General features: G+C 41.8%; 1 protein-coding gene across 1 annotated transcript in view; it reads right to left on the minus strand.

Moving 5' to 3' along the window:
* Window positions 1–10,570, minus strand: part of LOC135106856 (uncharacterized) — a 148,121-nt gene extending 137,551 nt beyond the window's left edge. The window contains 2 exon segments of the mRNA XM_064016223.1: window positions 7,499–7,718; window positions 10,465–10,570. Coding sequence (XP_063872293.1) covers window positions 7,499–7,510 — 12 coding nt within the window. The 5' untranslated portion in view covers window positions 7,511–7,718; window positions 10,465–10,570.
* Window positions 10,571–13,014: the final 2,444 nt, after the last annotated feature.

The following is a 13,014-nucleotide window of genomic DNA, read 5'->3' on the forward strand; positions in this document are numbered from 1 at the left end:
TTGTTTTAATACTTTTTTTCATTTTTCATAGCCATGTTTGCTTACTGGTAGGACTTTGTTTTGGTCTATATCAGTTTTATTTTCCCTTGTTGTTGTTGTTGTTGTTGTTCTTGTAGTGGTTGTATTATTATTATTATTATTATTATTATTATTATTATTAGTAGTAGTAGTAGTAGTAGTAGTAGTAGTAGTAGTAGTAGTAGTAGTAGGAGGAGGAGGAGGAGGAGGAGGAGGAGGAGGAGGAGGAGGAGGAGGAGAAGGTGGAAAGGGAGGAGAAATGACAACAACAACAACACCACCAACAACAACAACAACAACAGCAACAACAGCAAAACAACAACAACAACAGCAACAACCACCATCACCACCACCACCACCAGAACAACAACAGCAGCAAACTTGTCCTACAGGTGACGACGATCGCTAGGAGAAGGAGTGCCGCTAATGTAGGGATATGAAAACCTATCCATTGTTCACGTGTGGGCGGAAACTCCTTGGCAGTCCCCTAGTGATTACTTAGCAGGGGGAGGACAGAGCTGCGAGATGCCCTAGATAAAAACTCCCAGCGCATTACCTTCATTGAAAGACTTAAGACAGGTGAATGACAGGTGGTATTACAGTGGTCATGAATGGTGAGGTAGAGAAAGAGAGACAGGTAGACAGACGTAGATATTGACAGGCAGACATACAGGAAGGCAGACAGATAGACAGATAGATAGGCAGACAGATAGACAGAGATAGACAGACAGCGATTGGTAGGCAGATACACAAGGAGACAGGCAGACAAGCGGATACACAAACAAGAAACAATGAATTACTCAACCTAGTAAATAAATACAAAAAAAACAAGAATACATATTTGATATATGGATGAAAGAAATAACTCAACAGAAAAAATAATAATTAAAGAAAACAGCCAAGCTATAAATAAAACGAAGGTCAACACACACGAAATGAATACATAAAACACATACAAATAAATCAAATACAAACAAATCAATGAATAAACAACACAAGCCGCAAAATTCACCTTGGTTTGCCCTGTTTAAAGAAAATCGTTTACGAAATCAGCTGTGCAATGATTTCCTATAAGCGAATAAGCTTTAGGAGATTCAAGGATCACTGTGACACATTTGTTGCATTTGACTCCGGGCTTAGCAATCAATAGCCAGATCTATGAAGCCTTTATGTAACATCACCGTCCCTCCATTCTCTCAGTCCTTCACGTACTTATTGGCTCCCACACCCCTCTCCCCAAAGGTATTCATCGTATTGTTTTTTCTCTTGTGGCGATTGTAAAAAAATGTAGTGGTTTTTTTTTTTGTAGTTCTTGTTCTTGAGGTGTGTGTGTGTGTGTGTGTGTGTGTGTGTGTGTGTGTGTTATTTTACTGTTCTCTCTCTCTCTCTCTCTCTCTCTCTCTCTCTCTCTCTCTCTCTCTCTCTCTCTCTCTCTCTCTCTCTCTCTCTCTCTCTCTCTCTCTCTCTCTCTCTCTCTCTCTTCTATTGTATACATTTGTTCAGGTAGAGATAAAAAAAATGTTAGAGGTATTTGAGAAATTCTGCATCGTATTCCCCCTTTCCCTCCCTTCCAGTAAGGTTATGTAACGTGGCCTTGAGCTCTCGCAAAGATTAAAGAGAGTGAACGAAAAGAAACAGAAAACAAGAGAAAAACTATACATATTGGAGCAACAGCTTAATTTACACACGTGATCTTTTTAGCGTTTAATTCCGAAATTCTGTAAGATATATCGAACACTTATTACACTGACGTATTCCACTGGCTTGAGTTACAACTTTGATATGAATAAAAGGAAAAAAATTTCTGTCTGCTTCTCTAGTGCACTCAAGACTGGGTAGAACTTAATGGGTTTTGCGTGAACCTTCCTCTCTGGGTTTCCAAGGAGTGACACGTGTTGCATGAGGTTCAAAAATCACGATTTTATCAAGATTTATGAGCAAGATACAATAAATGACAAGCCAGAATGAGGAAAAGCAGGGCCATTTCAAGGCCCTTACTAACAACTGTTCCGGGCATCGCAAATATAAGATAGAAAGAAGAAAAATTAGGTCCAGGTTATTTCAAATGTAAAAATCACGACTCTGTCAAAGGTTATCAGGTAAAAGAAATCATCCATAAGGCTGTGTGCGGAAGCATTTTAAGAACCTTACACGTAATTATGTTCTGGATATTGCTAGAAAGCTTGAAAGGATAAACATTACGCTAGTCTAACTCAAAAAAATGACGATTCTATCAGGAGTTATTAGGGAAAAACAGTAATTCAGAATGCAGAGAGAGGATTAGAGGGACCCTTTCAAAGAGCCTGTTTAGAGCTGCGTCCCGGACATCGCAGCTAGCTTGCAGTATGACACAGAATGGATAAACATCACACTAGTTTATTCTAACTCCAAAAAATTACTATTCTATCAAGAGTTATCAGCTAAAAACAGTAATTCACATGCAAAAGCAGGACCATTTGAAAAGCCTCATTTGAAGCTACGTCCAGTATTAGGTAGAAATGATAAATATTCGCCTACCCACTAATGGAAAGGATGATTTATCGCTACGGGTTTTATAAAAGAGAGATTCCCTTTTCTCACAGCACTCAGCAGCTGCAGGCGGCGCACAGGACGGAAGTTCGTAGTTTTATCTTTGTACAGAACGCATGGAACTGAACGAATATGTGAGTATTTCTTTTTTCACTGTATATATTTTCAATGGATCCTGTTTTCTGGTATGTGTGCAGCTAAAGGAGAGAGAGAGAGAGAGAGAGAGAGAGAGAGAGAGAGAGAGAGAGAGAGAGAGAGAGAGAGAGAGAGAGAGAGAGAAACGGACGGACATAAACAAAGACAAACCGATAGAAACAAACAAGGAGACAGCCAGACATGGAAACAAAAATACAGACAGAGAGACAGAGACCAACAGACAAAGACAAAGACAAAGACTGCCTGACCTCTAATTCTCAGAACGTACATCACCATTAAGTAATCGTCGACTCCTACATACACACACACACACACACACACACACACACACACACACCATCAGTCCGCCAGAATGAATGACACTTACGTAATCAGCGGACAGAATCACAACGAGACTCGACTCTGCACACTTTTCAGTAAACAGGCAATGCAAAATCTATAACGTGTGGGGGGGGGAGGAAGAGAAGCAGGAGTTAGGTTGCCGATACGCGCGTTGCACTACACTCACGCGCAAAAAGAACCCATCAGAGTGCCATCCATCCCCTGTATCGAGTCATTAATCAGAATAAAACGTTTCGCTGCCCCGTCCATAATTAAGTTCCTGGGAAAATGTGCCACGTTAAGCGAGACCCGCCCCCACCCCCCAAAAAAAAAAAAAATAGCGTGGAGTGCTCTTCACGTTGTCCAGGCTTGTCACAATGCCCCGTGACTTGCCACACTCCGCAGATGACATACTAAACACAATCTACGGAGGAACCAGAGCACGAGGAAAGACCACAAGAAGATAAGGGAAGCTGCAAGAACACACCAGGCCTACATTTGGCAGCCATTGTAAAAAAAAAAAAAAAAAAAAAAAAAACATTTAATATTTTCACCTATTAACCTCGTCCATACATTTGTCTAATCTTTTTAAAATGTCCTGTTGACTCAGCACTAGCAATCTGATTACGGCGTCATTTTCGCTCATCTAACACTATATTTTTTAACCCGCTTTTTTTTTTTTTAATTATCTATCCTGTCATCTGGCTTACAGACTTTATTAGACTGTAGACAAAAGAACCAAGGAAGACGACTGTAAGGAAAGCAAGTGGGAGTGGAGAAAAGTTACAAATAATACTAAGAACTGAAGCTGATATCTTCCTTGCTTTCTTGCACTGAGTTTATACACGCATTTAATTACACAGCAGCTAATGAACCAAGTAAAACAACTGTAAGTAAAGTAAGCAACAAGAAAGTGAATACAAGTTATCGATAATCCTGAGAACAAAGTATTATTTTTTCTTAGTTTTTTGTTTCTTTTTTACTGCGTTTAATGAAGCAAGGCAAGCAATTAAATGATTATCACCGCGAATTTCGCCTTTGCGTGTATACCTGCATTGCCTTCCGCCACGATACATTCACTCGCTTATTCCAGGGATCAGAGAAAGCAACAATGACTCCTCCAGTTACAAATCATTCGACCTGCTGAGAATTACTGTCGACACTTGCATAAGACTCGTAAGCATCGGACTGCATGAACTGGTGATTCTGTCCTGATCACTATTAATAACACAAAAAGCCTGGACGCAATATATGTATAAGAAGATTTCAATGAGTTCTTTCACAAACACATTCCTCCCGCATTCCCCTCTGGTAGTCATAACAGGAACATGTAAGGGAAGCTGCAAGAAGTCATCAGGCCTACACGTGGCAGTCCCCATACGAAACATAGCTACGCATTTCCAGCCATCATCCTCATCTATATATTTATCTAATCTTTTAAAGCCCCTAAACAACTCGGCACGAACAACCTGATTACTAAGTCTATTCCATTCATCTATCACTCTATATGAGAACCAATTCCTTCCTATCGCATAAATTCTTCACTTGTATGTCCATTATCTCACACACAGAGGAATAGCGACCTGAAAAAAAGAGCACAAAATCCTTAAGTCTGGCATGCTTTATAAACTCGTATTTGCGTTGGTTATTTCTCCTTTCTTTCTCTGACTACCGCATAAGAATCCTTCGTGACTGAATACTGTCAATGGGGCTCACACATGCACTCTTCTGTGATCGTTCATTATTCCACCACGAGCCTCGCCTGCTTCCCTGCGCCTGACGCTGCACTAATGATATCTGACGGTGAAAAGTGGCGCAGAGTTCAGGGAAATAGTTAACGGAAAAGAGTTTGCCTATATCCACCAGTCTTTCCTCGCCGGGGTGGTGGCACAGTGCTGGGGGTTGGGTGGGGAGGGTAGAGGTGTGGATGGGGTGCAGGTGGGGGTGGGAATGGGGTGCGGATCCAGGATTTGCGTGGATCATCCATATTCATCCTGATAAAAGCACACGCGGCCTGCATCCACATCCATACGACCTCAGCAAGCGAATGAGAGATTCCAAAACAAACCCCCAGCGGTCCCTCTCTCTCTTTCTCTCTCTCGCTCTCAAAAAACGCTCTCCGCTTAACGCTAGAAATACCTCAACTTCTGAAATGGTTTCGAGGTAAGCTTCACTAGACAAAAAAATGAGAGAGAGAGAGAGAGAGAGAGAGAGAGAGAGAGAGAGAGAGAGAGAGAGAGAGAGAGAGAGAGAGAGAGAGAGAGAGAGAGAGAGAGGTAAAAAAGACTGCCATTCCCTTCTCCCCGTTTCAGCGGAAGCCACAATAAAAGCAATACTCTAAAATTACTTCCCTACCCCGTGTCTCCATTTTCCGAGGCGAATCCTCTTGATCTTAGATTGGATTCCGACCTTCTCGTTGGATTATTACTTTTATGAATCAGTATAATAATATCTCCGCCGTGCCGTGGGCTTCCCCTTCCCTCAAACGTTACATGCGATACGTACGAGTATATGGAAAAAGCATAAAGGGAATGGAGACTATTTCTATATGTAAAGCTGAACGGGTTTACAGGACTGGTGATCCAAATAAACCCAAACCATCCACCCACCCGCCGGCCACGCCATTAACGCCGCCGCTCAGTTACCGCGCAGTCTTTCATTTCCAACTCTCATTTAGCTTGTCGCAACACACATCACGTGACTTTCCGCGAAAAGGACAGTTCTCGGGAATAAGTAAGAAATCCTGTACGTAAAATGGAGTGAAGGCATTTACTCTTGACTTTCGGGGGGTCACAGGTAACGCTCGCACGCAGCTTTAAATGTGAAGCCAGTGAGGTGTTACTGTGCCATGGCTGAAGGGAAAAACTGCAATTCCTCTGCTAGAAATTTCGTATTGTTACGTAAAGGGGGAGGAAGCCCAATAGATATTAAAAGTCACGAAAAGTCCCTTAAACGTGGCGTGAGTGGCCTGGCTAGTTACCGTGGCTTGGCTGAAGGGAAAAACTATAATTTATGATGGTTGAAAATGTCGTAGTGTTACATAAAGATTACTGGATTCATGAGAGGAGCGGAGGAGGCACAAGGAATATTAAAAAGTCACTGAAAGTTTTTAAATGTGGCGCCAGTGAAATGAAGTGTTACCGTGGCTTGACTCACGAGAAAATCTGTAATTCTTGTTGGTTAAAAAAGTTGTATCATAATGTAATGGTTACTAGCTTCATGAAACAAGCCAAGGGATATCAAGAGTCACTGAAAGTCTCAATCCGCGACGCATAGCGACTGAGGGAGCGGAAACAGACTCCAAAGAGACTTCTTACAATGCTCCACTCGACGGATTGTCTTTAACACCGGGATATTTTGAATACTCAGTGATAAGAAGCTGCCCCGAAAATAGTTCCTTATTTTTTTATGCACGATAAGAATCTGATGTAAAAAAAAAAAAAAAATATATATATATATATATATATATATATATATATATATATATATATATATATATATATATATATATATATATATATATATATATATATATATATATATAAGAGAGAAAGAAAAAAATGGTTTATAGTCAAACAGAATTGCTAAATGTTAATGTTTTCAATGAATAAAGATGCTTAATTAATCTAACTGACTTTGAGATAATCGTAGGTTCAAGGTTAATTTATATATTTTTTCTGGTGAAACAAAAACACGTCAGTTAATTTTCCGTAGCCGCTGATCATTAAGGCGATTGATATTCGGAGAAGCAGCAGCAGTCATTAATATCCTGAGAGAATTAAGCAATTGCCGAGCCCCGCGTTAATGAGTCTGTCCATCAGTCATTACTTAGCAGGACAACTCAAAGGGAGCTAGTCATTCTGTACTAAAGCGGTCGGTAATCAGGTCAGATGATCCTCAAGACAGATCGGCCTGAGTGCAAATAGACTTCAGGACGTTTGGTGCTCGAGACACTTGGTATCCAAACCACCTGAGGCCTTTATGACCTGAGTACCATCGATGCCAGTACCAAGTGACAGTAAACTCAACAAAACACACACACACACACACACACACACACACACACACACACACACACACACACACTACCTCTCACTAGGATGTATTAGAACATGCGATATTGTAAATTACCTCTTACAAGAACATAACATCAAAAATACAGGAAGGTGCCAAAAGCCTCCAGGAAACATACCAATTTCCACTTATCATCCTCTTCCATGAATTTACCTGATCCTCTTTTAAAGCCCTAGTGACTCAACACTGACAGCTTGATTATCGAGTGTATTCCATTTCAAATAACACTATTTCACAACCAGTTCAGTTCTTCCTTCCTATCTCTTTAAAATCCAGCTTTTGGCTCTCCTTTAGGGACTAGCACCGCAGTAGACCTTTCATTATATATATTTTGTTGCCTTTGGACAGTACCCCTCTTACATGAAAAATAAAGAAGCCACATTTATCAGTTGCACCTCACCTTTTTCAGCATGTCCTCCGTCTTGGCCAGGATGGTGTCGAAGCTTTCCCGGTGCGTGAAAACCTTGCGGGATTGGATCTTCCTGAAGAAGGTTTTCTCGATGAGGGGTCGTGACACGTGTCGGTTCAGAGTTCCTGCTACGTCGGCGTGGATTTGGGAGTCGATCTCAACCTCCTGAAGTAGCGATTCCCAGGCGTGGAAGATCTGACTGCTGCAAGGCCTGTGGAGGAGCAGGAGTGGTTATGTGAAAAGCCTTAATGACTGTAATCTCTCCAGTCAGACCTAAATAAAACTGAGTGGGTTCTTTAAATTGCGCGGATCGTGTTATTGGGGTGTTAAGGAATATTTTTCGTGTTTCTACCGAGAATTTGATCAGTATTTGAGCAACTGATGGAAAAAAAAAACACCATGAAAGCCAGACTAATCATCTCTGTGGCCTTTGAAAAAATGTACTTATGAAAGACGAAAGTGGTTTAGAATATCAGTCTTTTGTGTGGTCTCTATCTGTCTGCTTGTCTGTTTAGTTGTTCATCTATTTGTCTGTCTGTCTGTTTGTCTTCTAAAACTCACAGGCTGACTGAAGAGATGCAGTTCATATCAACTAAATAAACACAAAAAATAGAAACCAAACCAGAAATGATCGTGATTGACGTACTAATAATTGCTTCCGTCTCTTATAAATAATGGTAAAACTTGCCAGTCGGGTACTAATTACGACGCTGCGCTGTACATGCGGACTACTGCAGCATGGAAAGGTATTAGAGGATTGTACTGAAAATTGAACTGAATGTTTTGTAAAGAGAGAGAGAGAGAGAGAGAGAGAGAGAGAGAGAGAGAGAGAGAGAGAGAGAGAGAGAGAGAGAGAGAGAGAGAGAGAGAGAGAGAGAGAGAGAGAGAGAGAGAGAGAGAGCGAGACGGGGTGTAATTGTGATAGTAGTGGTGGTGGTGGTGATTATAGTGCAAGGAAAAATAGAGAAGGGTTTGATGATTGTGAAACATTTCTCCCAATAACCTACATCTCATCCTTAGCCTGTGAATCATCCTCTGTGGCCTATCCCCCCTCCCTTTCTCTCTCTCTCTCTCTCTCTGTGAATTTCACCTCCATCCCTGACCTGCACCAAATTCCGTGACCTGCTCCTTGATTTGTAACCTGCAACATTTTCCTCTGACCTGCTTACACTTTCCTCCATCAGCTGCAGCGTTCCTGTGACCTGCAGCCTGTTCTCTAGATATCTTGCCTCGATAGGAGAAACAAACAGGTTACTTTTCTATCTGCTATTTGTTCAGCAGGCTGTCAGTGGCACCCTTGGGCTCAAAAATAACAGAAGATAGTAAATAACAATAAAAGACGTATGATTTTAACTGCATCTCACACTTGATGAAATAATAATTAATGTTAATACCGCGGGACTCGCCCTGTCTTCCTAATTACTGAGAAGATTAGCGCATGTCACCTCTCACACACCCGCCGCCACGAGAGTATCCTCACAGCCATTAAGTTTATCACCACCTCCACCAACAGTCGCCACCACAGCCGCTGCCACCACCAATGCCACCACCGTGTATCCAACTCACTTTCACTAACATCTCCACAGATAGATATATACATTTAAGAATGGGCACGATTGATGGAAATAGGCAGGTATGTTTTAGATTGCGACAGCCACGTTTAGGCCTGGTAACTTCTTTCAGCTTCTCTTACTTTTTCTTAATCAATTTACTGCAGAGAGAGAGAGAGAGAGAGAGAGAGAGAGAGAGAGAGAGAGAGAGAGAGAGAGAGAGAGAGAGAGAGAGAGAGAGAGCATAACATTTTGAACCAGTTTATTTTTATACGTATAGATTTAATGAAGAATCTGACCATTCACGGTGGTGCTTTCATGCATCAAAGGCTTCCCAATGAATCCTGCAGCAGTGCTTGAGGCGAGGACCCTTGAAAGCTTGCACATGCCTAAGTACATTCTAATTAGCTGCCTAATTACTCTTGCTTCTCGTTTCATACTTTACCATAATTCATCTAACATGGAGACATATCAAGTTATAGTGAATAAGGTCACAGGTATCCGCTAAGTGCTGCTGCCTAAAGAATCGGCCATGGCACATATAACGTACAAGCACATCACTTCTCTCCATTCCCCATAGTATACGATAAACACTATCTACACTGGCACACTTGACTCAGGTTGCTCTTTCACTCGACTGATTCCTTCTCCCTAGAGGCGAAAAACGTGGGGGGTGCAACAATGGCAATGACGCCAGTGAGACTATTTTTGCAGCACAGAGAACACACAAGCACATCACTTCCCTCCATTGTCTGCAGTATACAAATAACACTGTTACACTCGACTCACCATTCCTTCTCCCTCGAGGCGAAAAAAAAAAAACGTGGGAGGTGCGACAATGATAATGACGACAATCAGGTTTAATTTTTCACCTCCACGTGTGCCACCTGCCTCTGAGCAAGGACCATGAGGCGCAGGGCACAGATGGATGGAACATTAATAGCTGTTATTGCCTCGGATAACGACAATGGGTCTTTATTGACATTCTTGTTCATTGTCACTTTATTGTGCGTGTGACAGGCGGGACGGGTGGGTGTGTGGGTGGCAGGATGGATGTGTGTGTGTGAGTGTGTGTGTGTGTGTGAGTGTGTGTGTAAGTGGTTGGGTGGGTGAGTAGCTGGTTGGATGGATGGGAGGATGGGTGGCTCGGTGGGGTGGGGGATGGATGGTGAGTGTAGACGTCAGAGAGAGAGAGAGAGAGAGAGAGAGAGAGAGAGAGAGAGAGAGAGAGAGAGAGAGAGAGAGAGAGAGAGAGAGACGGCAACAGTGAGGAAAGGAAAATGGTTTAATAGGCGAAGAAATTAAATGTGTGTGTGTGTGTGTGTGTGTGTGTGTGTGTGTGTGTGTGTGTGTGTGTGTGTGTGTGTGTGTGTAATACCCGACATTCATTTTTCTCCCGTGACTTACCTTTCATTTCGAAGCTCCGAGTTCTTCTTCCGGAACGTCTCCACCAGCCGCTGTATCTCGTCCGCATGCTGCTCATGGATACGGGAGAGTTGAGCGGTGAAGTCTGAAACTGAACCAAAAAACAATGGATGGTCAGACATGTAGGGAATTTAAACCGAAGGAAGACAGAAAATATGGTTGAAAAAGTATGCCATTTAAACTGAAAGAAGACAGAGCATATGGTTACACAAGTAAGCAATTTAAACTGAAGGAAGACAACATATAGTAAGAGAAGAAAACACTTAAAAAAAAAAAAACTCTTTAAACACTTTATCATGTTTTTTATTGTAAGAGAAAAAAAATATTTGTGTGAAAATAGGCGAATAAATACCTCATTATTAAGACAATGGTAACATGAATATATACGAGTATATAACTAAAATTAAATGAACGATAAGAGGCTCAGGATCTCTCTCTCTCTCTCTCTCTCTCTCTCTCTCTCTCTCTCTCTCTCTCTCTCTCTCTCTCTCTCTCTCTCTCTTAAGAAGGATTTACTCTCAGACAACCACTAAGATGATAACTGTTCCATTTCCCCTTCCATTTCCAGTAATGACGTCTGGATGACATATGCTGTGCTCCTTACCGCTTCTTCCTCTCTCTCTCTTCTTATCAACAGGACTGGAGGAGACCCAACGTTTAATATATGTGTATGTATAGCGTGTGTGTGTGTGTGTGTGTATGTGTGTGTGTGAGAGTAGGCAGACCTTCACTAACATAAACGGTGAAAAAAATAAAAATAAAGGAAGAAGACAGACACATACTCTACAATATTTTCATTAATTTACCTATTTGTTTTATTCTATTATTATTACTGCGAGACGGAAGAATGAATCGACCTGACCAACGGAGACAAAACTATTTAAAAGAAAAAAATAAAGAGCCCATTGAAAGTGCCAGACCCTGAAACAGACACTTCAAAAACAAGTCCAAAATCGAGATAAACTGATAGATAGACAAAACAGGCAGGACAGGGACACGCAGGCAGATGCATATATACATACACCCATACCCGCACGTGCCTACATACTCGTGCATATTGATAAGGCACAGAACAAGAGTAGCAAGCTCGCGTCCTGCAAATGAAAGTCAGGTTGGAGAGTGAATTCACAGGTAGATAGAAAGGTAGATAGATGGCACGTAGATAGATAGGAAAATAGATAGATAGATAGATAGATAGATAGAGAGAGAGAGAGAGAGAGAGAGAGAGAGAGAGAGAGAGAGAGAGAGAGAGAGAGAGAGAGAGAATGCCAATATGCTTGTCGTCTGGTTGTGGGAAGTAGTAATAGTAGTAGTAGTAGTAGTAGTAGTAGTAGTAGTAACAGTAGTAGTAGTAGTAGTAGTAGTAGTAGTAGTAGTAGTAGTAGTAGTAGTAGTAGTAGTAGTAGTAGCAGCAGTAGAAGTAGTAGCATGAACGCTTCCCTTCCATTTAACTGGTGATATCTTTAAAAACTGAACGCACGGTTTCATCTTCCTCGTGTTTCTTATGAGTCGGTCCCTCCTGCATTAATTCATTACATTAGGTGCTGATTTTCTGCTTTCTCATCTTTGTTACAATCCTCTCTCTCTCTCTCTCTCTCTCTCTCTCTCTCTCTCTCTCTCTCTCTCTCTCTCTCTCTCTCTCTCTTTCTCTCTCTCTCTGAGTGGCCTGAGAACCCTGCAGGTGATTTTCCTTCAAGTGGATGCGTCTCTTTTGCCTCCCTTGCAAAATCTTTAAATTCATGTTCCCTGTCACCTCTTGTGAATCTTTCTACTGCTGCATGAAATCGAACATTATTCATTTGTCATAATCATACGTGTGCGCTACGAAGACACCGACACACACACACACACACACACACACACACACACACACACACACACACACACACATACATGCATAAGAAAATAAGGGAAGTTTCAAGATGCCATCAGGTCCACAAATGACAGTACCTGTATAAAACGAAAAGTCAAAATAACTTACTATGTCTACCAGTCACCACCCCACACACACACAGCTCCTTCCCATGCCATATATTTATGATACATAGTCAGTCACTCCTAAACCCTGCTGATAATGACAAGACTCGAGTAAAGAAAAACAAGAGTGACAAGCTATTAGAGTTAGGAAGAAACTGAAGCACCACTCATGTTAAAGGTTTAAGGAAAGAGACAAGTTTCTGAGACAAGGAAAGCCGAGATAGCAGCAATACCAAGGCTTTCATAGCTCTTCCTGACGGTGACCCAGCTTCTCACTCTATAGATCAACGAGTGTCAAGGGAAGACTGATAAGGGAGTAATGGAGAACACGTAGAGTGTCAGCAGGAGCCTTGCATCTCTCCCTCACCCTCCGCGTAACTACCTAGTTTGGAAAGTTTTGCACCCTTAACAGCAGGGATTTAACAAGGTATTCTCACTCATTCCTCCCATATGAAAGTCAGGGGAGCAACATGAGGAGGGAGAAAGTGCTGCTGAGGGGCAGGAGAAGGAGAGAAAAAGAGAGAGAGGGAGGGAGGGAGATAGAAGGTGAAGAAG

This window comes from Scylla paramamosain, chromosome 14 (genome assembly GCF_035594125.1).
Source record: "Scylla paramamosain isolate STU-SP2022 chromosome 14, ASM3559412v1, whole genome shotgun sequence".
Taxonomy (NCBI): Eukaryota; Metazoa; Arthropoda; class Malacostraca; order Decapoda; family Portunidae; genus Scylla; species Scylla paramamosain.